This window comes from Myripristis murdjan, chromosome 7 (genome assembly GCF_902150065.1).
Source record: "Myripristis murdjan chromosome 7, fMyrMur1.1, whole genome shotgun sequence".
Lineage (NCBI taxonomy): Eukaryota > Metazoa > Chordata > Actinopteri > Holocentriformes > Holocentridae > Myripristis > Myripristis murdjan.
The window spans coordinates 20,431,605-20,445,839 of record NC_043986.1 but is presented as its reverse complement, the minus strand read 5'-3'; the positions used below and the strand labels follow the sequence as shown (position 1 = coordinate 20,445,839).

General features: G+C 46.5%; 1 protein-coding gene across 1 annotated transcript; it reads right to left on the bottom strand.

Annotated features, from left to right (window-relative positions):
• Positions 1–411: 411 nt before the first annotated feature.
• On the bottom strand, positions 412–13,689 carry rbm38 (RNA binding motif protein 38). Its single transcript, XM_030056779.1, has 4 exons — positions 13,193–13,689; positions 11,175–11,298; positions 8,595–8,649; positions 412–980 (listed from the first exon to the last, which is right to left on the bottom strand). Exons 1-4 carry the CDS (start codon positions 13,412–13,414, stop codon positions 629–631), a joined length of 753 nt encoding a protein of 250 aa, XP_029912639.1. The 5' UTR covers positions 13,415–13,689; the 3' UTR covers positions 412–628.
• Positions 13,690–14,235: the final 546 nt, after the last annotated feature.

Here is a 14,235-nt window from a genome sequence, read left to right as displayed (position 1 = left end):
AACTTTTTTTTGTTCACTTGAGAAAAGAGTCTAATATATAAATGACGAACACGTATTGAACCACATACAGAGAGAGGTTTCTAAGGCCATGGACAGAAAGGTAACCTTAAAGAAGAGGTAATTGGACCTGCATTTCTGAAAGAGGAACTGGCTCTCAGCTTGGTCAGTGTCCAGCATTCAGCTCAGTACCTTTGGAAGAACTGCAGCCGCAGCATCATGTCAAACAGATATATTTCTCATTGTCCGTACCCGTCTCGCCCTCCAGCAGTCTCATAGTTTGCTTCCTAAGCCCAAACTCTATTGTGCGGGCCAGGGATAAGAGCGCTAATTTCCCATATTTTATCACATCCTCTCATTCCAGTCGCTGACTTTTGCCACTTTTGAAAAACATTCATACACTACGCTGACAGGAGCAGTTTAACATTTCTCCTTTACTTTAACAACAAGAATATAAAAAATGGGAATGAGAGTGCTTCCTAAAAGCCCTTTGGATTACGACACTCTCTCTCCCTGGTTACCCAGTCTCATCCTGATGTCCCAGGCCTCATCGCAGCAGTCACACTGTTTTGAGTCATTGGTAATGACAGTTCGGGCCCCCGTCCGGCTGCTGTCTGGCCTCCTCAGAGCTTTACTGCATGCGGTCCGGCTGGTGGAGAGGGTAATGCAGGAAGGCCGAAGGCGGGGTGGAGATGGCAGTGAGCGGGGCGAGGGGAGCATGGATGGGAGTAGGAGGGGTGGGAGGTGCGGTAATAGCGGCTCCCGGGGTGGCAGGAGAGAAGCTGTAACTGAGATAGCCAGCAGAGGGCGACGGTGAGGGGGTGTAGGGGTACTGCTCCAGGCCCGTGGGGGCATAGTGGGTGTAGGCGGAGCTGTAGTCCAGGTAGGGGGAGGTGAGCGCTGTAGCTGATGGACTGAGCTGGGACTGGAGCACCAGGCTGGGCTGGAGGAAGGCTTGGGGGTACACACACTGCTGGGCAAGTCTGGACACACAGAACAGAAGAACAAGGTTACTACTACACACAGAAACACACACACAGATATACTACATCACAAATCAGAGGACGAACCTGCAGTTTCACACAGTGTACTCAAATTTCCACGTCTGAAACACTTACGCTCTGATCGAGTGAGTTAAATGAACAGCAAAGGAATCCAAAGGCTAAAGCCATAATGTCCAGAATATAGACACGACCCACATCCCTGAGCCCCAAGAGGCATGAAGTGTGAGGTGAAGAAAGGAATAGCTGTTGACATTAACCCATTCACACACGCACACACACACACAGATCCAAACACACAGGCTGCAGATTTGTCATTTCAACGGGATATCTGAAATCTGATTCTGATGCTCAGAGTTCATGAGATATTGTATCCAAACTTGATGTGAAAATGGATTTAGTTATTTGCATTTGAAAGCTGGCTACATTAGTTTCCCACTCTTTCTCCATGTCATTCGATCTTGGGCTGAACAATCAATTGAAATATGATCGAAATCACGAGGCCAAGTGCGATAATTAACTTTTTTGATAAAGGTGGAATACTGTACTGTGGTCGTATTCTCCAGACATAAAAAAAACATGTTTGTTTGGTGCAGATCACAGCAAAAATCAAAATCATAGTTTTTTCAGGGAAAGTGAAAATTATTTAGCAAAACTGATCATTCCCCCTAAAATCATGAATAATATTGCAATCGCAATATCTCAAAATAACTGCAATACGATTTTTTTTTCTTACAATATTTTCACTCCAATTATATCTTACATATACATTTAGGCATGATTTTAACCCTAATACATAGTACACCGATTACAACACAGTTCTGACCACTTCCATATGTGCTTTGAGCAGTTTCTGTGTATTGAGACTTTGTTGTTTCTTGGTGTGATCTGTTGATGAATTTGCATTGAAACAGCAGGTGCAACCACACACAAACAGAAATATAGCTGCATATTTAACATAAATAAACCACACCACAAACACACAAACACACAGCTGAATGGGCAAGGCTTTCGGCCAGGCCAGATATACTTGCCGCCAATCTTTATACGCCAACAGTCATCCATTATCCAGAAAGGCCTTTAACAGCAATTATCACCACCAGTGTTAACGCCTTAAAATAGACCCTCTCCCTCGTGCATAAGATTAATTAGCGCACTGTCAGAGAAATGACAAGCTTTGTTCTGAAATGAAATATCCTTGATTTAAAAATGTAACACCGAGTATTCACATTTTTTTTAATTACTATCAGTTGTTTTCCTGAAATAATGAGGGATGAATAATGGATGTTTTTTTTTTTTTTTTTTTTTTTTTTTTTTTCAAAACATGCTGTCTTTGAATGTGGAAATCAAACTGTTTATTGCACATACAAGAAAACACAGAGAATTCACACTCACTCACAAACACACACACAGACACAAGTGCAAACTGCCACAGCAGAAGCAGGGGTATCAGATCTGTGGGACTCCGAGCCGCAGCAATAATGAGAGACAAACTGTTCTACTGTCCTCCTCTATTCACTCATGCCCTTGCCTGGGGCTGCCCACTTAACCTGAACTGCCTCAGTTACATCTGGCAGCAGCAACAGTGATTATATCAGAAGAACTAGGTTACACTGCACTTAAGCAAAAACAACAGAACATGACAGTGTTTAACGCTTACATTCCCAGGAACAGCGCCTGCAGCCCACAGCCATTAACCTGACAGCAACCTTGTCACTGAAACTGTGTCGGGATGGCTGATCAGCGCGCTGCCGCTGCTTACCCCCAAACACAGCGAGAGCAGGGATCAGGTGTGCTTACACAACAAACACTGGGCTCGGGCCTGTTCACACCCTCTTAGCTGTATACACAACACGCACACATGCACACAGACACACACACACACGAGTATCCATGCATGCCTCACATTCTCTCACATGTAAAAACTTTTGCATGACTGAAATGTTGAATTTTCATGACCTATATATACATCAGACCAAAAATCTAAGCACACCACAGATTCAGTGACCTTATTAAAGTTGTATTCTGTGAGGAAAATGAAAATAATGTGAACGCAATGAAAAATAAATGTTTGGTGAATAGGTAGATATTGTTTTTTTTTGTTGTTTTTTTTTTAAACTGGAGGCTGATACAATTTAGTGATATTCTATGACATGTACCAATAATTTGCATTTCTGCTTTATTTGATTGACAGTAGAGAGAGACAGGAAAGGCAGGGGTGAGACAGGGGATGACCTGCAGCAAATGGCCTGGTCTCGGATTCAAACACAGGAGGCTGTGTGGTGCGTGCTCTACCAGGAGAGCCACCGGGGAACCCCGCAAAAATTTCTTAAATTCCCTGACTTCCCCCATCTGGGACAGATGTTTCAAAATTCCCTGACGCATGGGAATCCTGCGTATATTCCAGTGATCAAGCAGTGCTGTCGGCCACAGCTGAAGATTGTGCTGAGAAGAAGAGACTGTGGATTGGGCTCCACTGATCTGTCACACACCATTTCTGAGCCTCTGCTGCCTGTTTTGGGCAAAAACAGTGGGGATCCAGTATTTTTAATGTAAACCTGATTGACCCAACACAGCGTCTGATGAAACACGGGGTGACTTGTTTGCTAATCCTTTACCAGGTTAGACATAAATTATTTTAAGAACAAAAATCTCTTTTTCTTTTTTTTTTTTTTTCCCAGGGAGACCGGGCCAAGGAAGGAGCATCACGACAGGCATAAAAGCTGCATGAAACTACATGTAATGTCAAAATACAGTCAAACGCTAGTACAAGTCCACAGAGGCCCGTAACAGTGTGTTCACCACCCCCAGCCCTCTCGCTCCATCAGTGTCTCCCTGAGCAGAAGTGCACTGTCATTGCCACGGCTGCTGCTTCCCTGCCTGCGCACTGCGCTGACTGATCCAATGTGACAGTGGCATCGTACGAGAGGGAGCTGCGCCTCGCCTCCTTCCTCCCCATGCCTGGCATCATCACTGGCTGTCAAACATATACACACACACACACACACACACAGGGGTAAAGACATGCACACATGCACGCACACAGTGATGAGCGAACTGGATTCACAGTTAGTGCTGCACACACACACACACACACATGCACTTTAATGACCATGTGCACGTAAGCATTGTGCTCAGATACTAGTTCCCTAAAGAGTGTGTGTGTATGTGGGGAGGTGGGGGGGTGGGCGCGGGCATGGCAGGGTTAATTGGCACAGCTGGATGGGTATATATGCTCACTAACGGACCCACAAGAGCAGAATAACCTCCCCGTGCTCAGCTACTCCCTCACAGCCAGCGTCCTCTCCCTCTCTCTCTCTCTCTCTCTCTCTCTCCAGTCATCCTTCTCTTCCTCCCCTGTCCTTTTTCAAACCAGCAGGGCAGGAGATAGGACGCACTGAAGCTTTGCCGTTACAAACAACATCCACAGCTAGTTTCTCCCCCCTCCGCCCCCCGCCCGCGCCCTGCCCCGCCGCCGCTGGTGAGCAGGGGTGAAGGCTGAGGTCAGGACTCCTTGGGCGAGAGTGAGCGAGACGCGGAGGAGAAGTCAGAGATGCTGAGAGGTGAAGGATCAGCCATCATATCTCTCATGCCTTAGGACAGTGATGCTTTTAATAGTTAGGGATGAGAGGAGGGTGAGTCAGTCAAAGAGACAAACACACACACACACACACACACATAAAACGACTGTCCGCCCTCTCTCTCTCTCTCTCTCTCTCTCTCAAACACACACACACACATACATACCCAGGCCCTCCTACACGCACGTACACACACATAGCTCGCGGGAGGGTGAGACAGAAAGGCCAATGACAGCAGTGGACGGTCAGCTCTCTGACAGCGTTTAGGAAGCAGAACTTGATTAGCCGAGCCGACTGAATATCCACCAGAACGCTGCATGTTTCTGGGCTGTGGCGAATAACATGAGGAGGCGCAGATCCTAACGCGTCTCTCAAACAACACCGACTGCAACAGGGGGGCTTCGTGCGTGATATCAAAACCTTTCAACGTCTTTTTTCTTTTTTGTTAAACTGGGCTTTTGGTAATAGGGGATCGTACAGATGCACTGCTGCTAATTGGGTCCCAGGGTAAGAGCAATAAACACCTGAGGGCTCCCACACAGAGAGAGAATGACGACCAGAGGCGCAGACTAGACGAGGGAAGGAGAGAGAAAGTAAGATAATTTGGAGGGAGAGGACTGAGCAGGAAGGCAGTGAAATAGATAAGAGCGGAAGGGAAGAAAAAGAGAGAGAGAGATAAATTGGTAGAGCAAGTGAACATGGTGAGTTGACATGACGTCGCCCACAGAGGCTGTCTGAGTGATTCACGGATGTTTCAGCGAGGAACATTTTGCACTCTGCAGTGTGTGTGTCTGTGTGTGTGTGTGTGTCTCATACGCAGCGAGGAGCTGTGGCGTCCTGTCTACCACCAGCCTCAAAGCTTCACTGAACCTAGCCACAGGTGTGTGTGAGTGTATGTGTGTGAGTGTGTGTGTGTGTGCGTTGACTCCTTCCCTGTCTCACTGCCTCAACAGGAAATACTCCCCCACCCTAAACCTCTAAATACACTCACCACACATCCATCGCCTTCCTCTCCACCCTCTTTCTCTCTCTCTCTCTTTCTTTCTCTTTCACAAAAAATAAAAAAAGGAAGAGCAGAACATGTTTTGAATAAATCTCACTTCTCTATCAACATCCTGGCATCTGCTGTACCTGCCGACCGACGGATGATAGCTTCCTCTGACACAACTGTGCCGGCTTTGGGTCCTACAGGCAGACAGTAGGCAGCCATGGGCGACACCACCACCACCACCGCCCCCCACCCCTGCCACCGCCGCCGCCCTCGCTCGGCTGTAGCTCTAAGCCACGTCTTGGCATCAGCCGGTGCTCCATCCGCTTCAAAAGTGAAAGCAAACACGCCAAAACAGCGGCAGACAACGCAGCGGGGCTTTGTTTGAGTTTGTCTTTGTTGTTTGCTGTTTACGGATGGGAGTGTGACAGGCAGACGGAGACGGTGCCATGTGTGAGCCGCGGGGCCCCCCGAGTCCCCTGGGAGCCCGGCAGCAGAGAAGAGGAGTGGGGAGCGGAGGAGCGAAGAAAAGACCTGTCGCCATGTTTAGATATATTTTACAAAATGACTGCTGACACGGGGATCAGCTTTCCCCTTTACTGCTGCTGAGGTTTCTCCACCAGTGGGACCTCAGCAGTGATCCCACATTAGCACAGATCAGTGCATCAGTTTGTGCATCGCTTACAGTCGTCAGCGGGGGAGGCTGAAGGCAAACACTCGAGGCTAGACAGCTTAAAGGGACAGGAATAGTTAATTATAACGTGTCATTTCAGCCTATAAAAACACTCGAGTCGGTATTAAAGCTGTTGAGCTACTGACAGCAGAATCTCTTGGCTGTTGAAATCACCCGCTCCTTCACGGCATGATTGAGGAGACTGAATATTCTTTTCAGAGAAATTAATTTCAGATTCACAGATCTGCTTTTATACCGCCATGAAACCGTCAACAAACGTGAACAACCTCTCGATCTGAAATCCAACCATCAAAGCACTGAAATCGGTGGAACCTCTGGTGCCTCTGTGTGACGCCCTGAAGAGCTTCATATTCCTGATGAAGCAAAAAATTTAGCCGTTTGTTTTTGTCATTCCTAAAATGAATGTCCTTTCAAAAAGGGGTATTTATGAATTTGGCTGTGGTCTCGTTATGGCAGCGGTGACATCTCGACTTGGGATGTGGTTAGCGTTAGGGTTAGGGTTAGGCAAAGAGATTTTTTTTTTTTTTTTTTTTAAAGAAACATGAATGGGAAAATCTTTATTGAAACATGACACTTCACTTTCAGCTTAGACTCATCAAGTCTAACAAGTCATAAGTTAAAGGAATTAAGCCAAAGATTTTTTTTTCTGGCAAATGTATTCCTTTAAATAGACACAGTCACTGTTTTTTTTTTTTTTTTTTTGTGGATGTGGTGGACAGAAATGTTGAGCGGACACATTCTGGGTTTTGCAGCGGGTCAGTTTGCGTAACGTTGGTGTGACTTTTAGCACAGCGATACACGAGCTGTAACAACAGACATAACATGTTGTCATTAAACCGTTTTGAAAAGAAATGCAAAGACACGTGCTGGTTTTGGAGTCACACAGCCTTTTAAAGCCTCTGACTTGGAAACAAACGCTGCTGCCTTATGCTGGTGTTTGAGAAGGAACATTTTATAATTTCTCTCAACAACTGAATCTGCAGGTGTTTCAACAGGTTGGTAAACAAAGAGCCGCACTATTTGCATTTGTGTGTTTGTGTGTGTGTGTGTGTGAGAAAAGACATTTTGCTGTATTTCAGCAGCCTATAAGGCGTCAAAGCTACTGCCTTCCCTCGAAGGAGAGACAAAGACCAACTCCCTGTTCTTTAAATGTCCGTCCTCTGTCTGAGAGAGGCATTCAATCTACCCATCATCACTCATTCATGGACTCATCTGGGTCAGCCTCAATTCCCTCATCACTCATTCAGAAATTGAGGACTGCAATATTAATAGCACTCAGAGCCGCTGAGATTTTAACGGGCCTTTCTGCAGCCACAGAATCATAATTTAGACTCATCCTGACATCCCTATAGGAGGGTGAGAGGAGGTCCTATCCACAGTGCAGCAACATATTCCTTAAAAGATTAATTTCATTCACCTGAGGTTCACCTTTCAACACCTGTAAAATATAGAAGTGTGTCAGCTCTGTGTCATTTCAGGACTAACTTTCTATCCGCCTAAAAAAGGCACTAAAATGTGTTTTTGTTTTGTACTATTAATCAGACTGTTCTCGACTAACCCTAACCCGAGACCTAAAGAGTCTTTACTGTTTCCTTTTCTTCACACCAACACTTAGGGGACAAAAGAGAGCTCATCATGTTTAAACTACTGTGTGTTTTCGACCCGGACGCTTTCTTCCTTAGTAATCGGCCGCTTGCTAAAACACATCCAACGCCATGGTGAGTGTTCAGCTATTCATCAACTCATGAGTCACATAATGTTTATGCAACACTCTGGGTGTGTGTATGTGTGAACAAGGGAGAAGAGAAGAGATATAATGTGAGTTGTGCTCATATGAGGTGAGTGTGTGTGTTGTGTGGCGGGGGGAAATGAAGAGGGGATGCACAAGTTTGACTCAATGGCTCGTTGCCTCACAGAAGCCCAGGTCAACCATGACCGAAATTTGGAAAGAGACTTTTCATGGGTGTAATGGACCAGAGAGAGAGAGAGAGAGACGGAGAGCGAGGGAGAGATGGGAGTAAACAGATATGCTGACAGACAGAGACAGACCAAGAGAACAAAACGCAAATCAAATCCAACATATCAGTGTTGATACAGAGCTTGAATGCATGTTTGCAGTGGAGCAGAGTTTAGACAGGGGTCATTCACGCTGCGATAACCCATGGGAGCTTGATTTCACATTACATTACACATTACCACAACAACCCAACCAGGGAACCGGGGCGAATGCTTAGAAATGTCAAGGACGCGGGAGTGAAATGTACTGCGTTCAGGCGGGAGGGAGGCAGGTGAAAGACGTGGGAAATAGAGCTATTGATTCCTCTCTTTCTTACCCATATTGCCTCTGAACCCAGGCTGGATGGACTTGCTGAACTCCAACAGAGAGACCTGCAGAAAGGATAGAGACAGAAAGAGAGAGAGCGAGAGAGACAGACAGGGAGAGAGAGAGACAGAGAGAGAGAGAGAGAGAGAGAGAGCAATGAGGGGGGATATTTTAGCTACTGGGCAGCTCAGACAACAGAAGAGACAGGCAGACAAGGTCAAAGCCAATGTCTCCTTCATTCACTACCACTCTGTTGTCTCGCTGTTCGTTTGTCTCAGATGTTACCCTGCATGCACACACATACACACACACTCACAAACACAAATGCACACAAACTGCTGATGCCTCTGTGCTGCACACAGAGGCATCTGTGACCTTGCTACCTCCAGAGTTCACCAAAAAATCAGCTGAGGCTGAGTAAGAAAGGAGAAAGTCATCCCTCCTTTGTCTTCATTCTTGTTATCCCTCCTTTTACCTCACACACCCTATGACTACAGCATCCATATGCACACAGTTTTGCCTCTCCCTCACACAAACACACACACACATAACAAAGTCACACAGGACAAAAAAAGAGACAGACACGCTGTTATTCCTTGTTCTTAACAGTCCCATCCCCTCTCGCACTTCTTATTCTTCTCCTATCCTCGATCACCCTCCCCGCTCCCTCTCGCACACAATAACAAAATACCAAGCGCTGCCATCTCCCATCAACTGCGTGCTTGGGGAGTTGCGTTGCAGCGTTGGCCCCGGCGATGAGGACACACAGTCAGTTGTTGTTGGCGCCACTGTTTGTCAATCACACCTACACTCAACCACATTCTGCCCAGCAAGCATTAAATGAGGCAGCGGCGAGGGAGAGCTGCTGTCAAGGTTTGGTGTGCACTGAGACGTCGGAGGGGAGAGCAGATGCACGGCGCTGGTGGTTAACGCTTAAAAAGCCTGGCGGCATGAAAGCTGTGTGTGTGTGTGTGTGTGTAGTCAAGTGTGCACATGTATGACAACATATGGGGATCATCATGGTGGAAATGAGCGCAGAGTCAAGTGTTGAGTGTCTCTAAGAGTAAGAAAAGAGAAAGCCAGTAACGTGGCTGTGATGGGAAAGACAGAGTGCACTTTGAGAGTGTGTGACAGGGGTGTGTGTCTGTGTCTGAAGCTGGGGTCACACTAGGCGACGGTGCCTACAAATTTCAGTCCTTGCCCTCATTTGCATAGGGAGCCCAAGTGAAACGGGTACTTCCGCATTTTCGTTCCATAAGGAAGAAAATGACGTGCATAATCCCATAATAACGCAAACTAAATATTAACTAGCAATAACCGTATTGAACAATGTGTTGGGCAGTGCACCTTGTGTTTAGACAGAAACACAAGAAATAAATCATAAAGATCCTACTGTTTATTGACATTTATTAGGCTGTTTGCCACGGGTTTTAATGAACACAATCTCCCACAAGTCCAAGAAGGTTGCACCTAGTTTGAGAGAGTGTCCCAGTGTCACACAAATAAAATTATGTTTTTTTTTTTTAACAGAAAAATAACTTTCAACTTCAGTAGACTAGCCAACTTCTGTCATCAGCAGTGTGCGTGTTTTTTTTTTTTTTTTTTTTTTAAGGTTCTTGGGTATTTCACATTAGCGATTTTACAAACCTTTTTTGGCAGTGATGTTGTTAAACACCCCTTTTTTTTTTTTCCTTAGTTAAAAATGACAAGATGTTCAACTTCTATTTAGACAGTAGTGGATGTCACTGAGCTTCAAATAGGAGCGTAGGAGGCAACAATCGTGCCTCTGCTTTCTTTAATATTTGACAAATATACCTGAATAGGACTAGAAGCTAATGAAGCAAAGGTTAACCAGGAAGTGTGGGCAGGACGTCGGGTGCCTAGTGTTAAGAGTTTCAAGAGAGAATGACAGAAATCACAGTAGAAACCACCATCTAGAGACACTCTAGCAGCCCAGTTTTTGTGCTCCTAGGACATGCTAGGGCCCTTCAGACAAAATCAAGAATGTCTGAAATCCAACATGTTTGTTGTCCAAGGGGCAAAACAGTCAAAATGCAGTGATACTGCAAGTTGAAATGGATGCACAAGCAGCTACCAGTATTTATTAAACCACTAGATTTAGCTACTAGCCAGTTTAGCCACTGCACTGAGCATGTTTGGTATCTGGGCTGAAAGAAATGAGATTTTAAGCATTGTTATGCTCAGGCTTATGTCTTCTGGGCAACACAGCACAGTGCAGCACGGCCAAATGTATTTGTTACTCATGAAATGCAGATTTAATAACTTTGGAAAGCCTTGATTTCAGCTGAAGAGGTGAAAATAAGGTTTGGGTCTTAACTACAAAAAGAAGCAGAAGAAACTTGTGAGTTGAGGTGTGAAAATTGCCCCGAGAATCCTATTTGTCAAATGTGACACCCTCCAGGACAGAAACCACAGCGAAATGCAGGTAGGTGTTAAGTGTGACATGCTCTCTAAGAGTCGCCTGGTGTGTCACGTGTGTAAGAGAGAGACGAGATGACTGTGTGTGTGTGTGTGTGTGTGTGAGTGTGTGTGGGTGTGTTTTTGGGAAGCAAGCAGGTCTGCGACTCACTGGTCTGAGGGCTGCGGGGCTTGGCTCCCAGGTACGCCAGGTTTACATTGGCCTTCCTTCCGTCGATGATGGGGTTCGCGTCTTTGCACGCTCGCTCTGCGGCTCCCCTGTCCATCATCGTCACCTGTTGGGAACGGGACAGCGTTAGCGACAATATTACTCCTCCACCTTCCAACACAATGTGCACGAGCCAATTCATCAGCAGCTCCAACAAAGGCTGGCTTTATCTTTGTGAAGCTGCTCTCTCTCTCTCCAGCACGGATGCAGTGATTCCAACATGAGTGCTCAGATGAAGAAACAGACCCAGAGCAGGCTTGCCTTGAGGGATCCACTGTCCTCATCTCTCCTCAAACGAATGATTCAGTCTTCTTGCGTTTGCTAAATGTGTGAGGCAGCGCAGACTCCAACATATGAAGGGAGCAATCAGTGTGTCAAAACGGTTCCAGCAAACTGTCGGCTGGGTCTCAAGGTCTGTGTGCAACACTGCTCGCTGAGGATAAACTGATAAATAGATGTGCTTTATTTCTGTGGTGTGGGCTGGTATGTAGGAGGAAGTTTTTTTTTTATGTTTCAGCCCGGGCCTCCAAAGAGAAGATGCTGCAACCTTGACCTAGCTCGGGGGAGTTAGTTGAGGAGTGGGCAGAAAACAGTGGGAAGGGGTGGTGGAGGTTAAGATACACACATGCACACATACACACACAAACACGTGGGGGGTGGGGGGTGGGGGGTGGGGGCACATTTATTACACTTTAAATACAGCTACACTAATAAATGAGATGAGTCGGAGCCAAATGTGCAGAAAGCATCACCAAAGCCCAACAAATGCCCATGAACCGGACAGTGGAGTGAAGCCGCCACGCTTGCTTTTGTTTCGCAGCATCAGTCACTTGAGTTTTATGCAAACACTGGCAGCAGATGAGCTGATCGCTGGGGTACAAGGAGCTGCTCTGGGAATTAGACCGCTAAGCTGAAGTCAGGGATGAAATGGGCAGACTGTCCAAGAGAAAGACACAGAGAGAGGGGGGGCAATTCAATGAGCGCTGGTTGGCTTAACTCATTGGCTTGGCTATGAACAGACAGAAATAATATGATCTGCTTCACATCAATCTCTCTCTCTCTCTCTCTCTCTCTCTCTCTCTCTCTCTCTCGCTTCTTGCTTTCTCTCTCTCGGCCCAGCTTGGTAGAGGGGGATGGGGAGCTGGGGAGGAAGTCAACATGAAACTGCAGCCTTATCTTTGTGAGCCAACTGACATGTCACACCTCCATGGCTGAGGGCCTACCTTCTGTGCATACACACACACACACACACACACACACACACACACACACACACACACACACACACACATTAACCCTTACTTCTCACACACATGTAAAGACAAAGCAGGCTATTGGCAGCTTCATTATGACCAACTTATGTGTGCACGTTGCTTTGCACAGTGCAGTGCGCAGTGTGTGCGCGCGCGCGTGTGCGTGCGTGCGTGCCTGTGAGCGCGCGCCGGGGACTGGAGAGATAATTGATGACACCGTTATAAGAAATAACCTACTCGCGCTTAAGCATGTGACTGCCACCACCAGACACACTGCACATGGCCGCCGCTTGAACAAAGTGGCACTGTGTGCAGCCTCCAAAGGTCAGACTCTACTGATAATCTGGAAGAAAAAAAAAAACACTAGTAGTCCTATAATAAATTATAGAAATATCGCAGAGATGTTTGGATGCCACAGGGGATTTGAAAGTACAAACAAACACCGAAAACGTCACTATTAAGTCATTTTTGGGCACCAAACACACGCTTTAAACCCTTATAAGGCTATTATAGGCAGGGTTTGTTTTGGCAGATTACCCAGTCTAAGAGAGAGTTGCTGGTAAATTCTTATTCAGAATTTGGCTCACTTCCACATGCACGAAAAGGCTGACCTTAAAGTATTTTTCAAGCATATCCACGAGGCTAATATGTAATCGGGTCTAATTTACAGCACTGGACTCCGTGAGTGTGTGTGAAAAACAAACTTACAAAGCCGTATCCTCGGGATTTGCCCGTCTGCCTGTCAGTGATCACCACGGCCTCGTCGATGTCCCCGAAAGTCTCGAAATATTTCCGAAGTGATGCGTCGTTGGTGTGGTAAGGCAAGCCGCCGACAAAGATCTTGGTGTAAGTTGTGTCTTTCTCTATGGTGGGGTGCATTATTTCCAGGGCTCCCCCGACGAGCTGACCTAAAAATAGCGGTGAACTCATTCGGATGGGGGACAAACACAAAGGAGGAGAAGCGGGGCAGAGCGCAGCGGGGTGGTCGTCTTCAGGTGGCACCGGCACAAACTTTTATCCAACAAGAGCGACGCGCCGCGGATACGCACTCGGGGCTCAATTGTCTACTGCGTCTGCAAGAGGCAATAATAATGACAGCCTAATAAGACGTCCATCAGTCATCTACTGCCCTGACATATAGATGCAGTATGTGGATTCTACAGCGGGACAGCCTCCTTGACAGGTGTCTCGTAGTCTTATGTCCTGGAAAAACATAGCCTAGTCTTTATAGCTCCAGTAAGCCAGTCCAAGATGCGCCCACTCCCCTTTTGGTCCAATAGCCGAGCGGTGCGTCTTTTCCATCGGCGTATCCCACCTCCTGCTCCACCCTCCCGCTGTCACACACACGAAGGAAACCCCCACTTGAGAGCGAAAGTAGTTCACTTTTGCCTAATAGACCAGTAATGCTCGGCAAATATTTGGGTGTTTGCCGTGGACCTGAACAGCCAAAGAACCGCCTTGAGAGATAAGGTGCTTCCCTATCACAGAAACCACATTCAAGAGGACTAGTTAATTGGGATTTTTTTTCCTTTCCTTTTGAGGGGTTTTAAATGTCTGCACTGCAGGTGGGAGGGAGACAAAGGCGTTGAAACCTCTGATCAAAACAGTTGGAAGTTTTCACCATAGTTGCTGGTGATGAGAATTTAAAGGAGGTTTTACCCATTAACCCTTTCCTGGCGTGATTTGCTGGAATAAAACGGAAATGAAACACCACCTCATCCTGCTGGGAAGCCCCTGGAAAGCCACTCAAG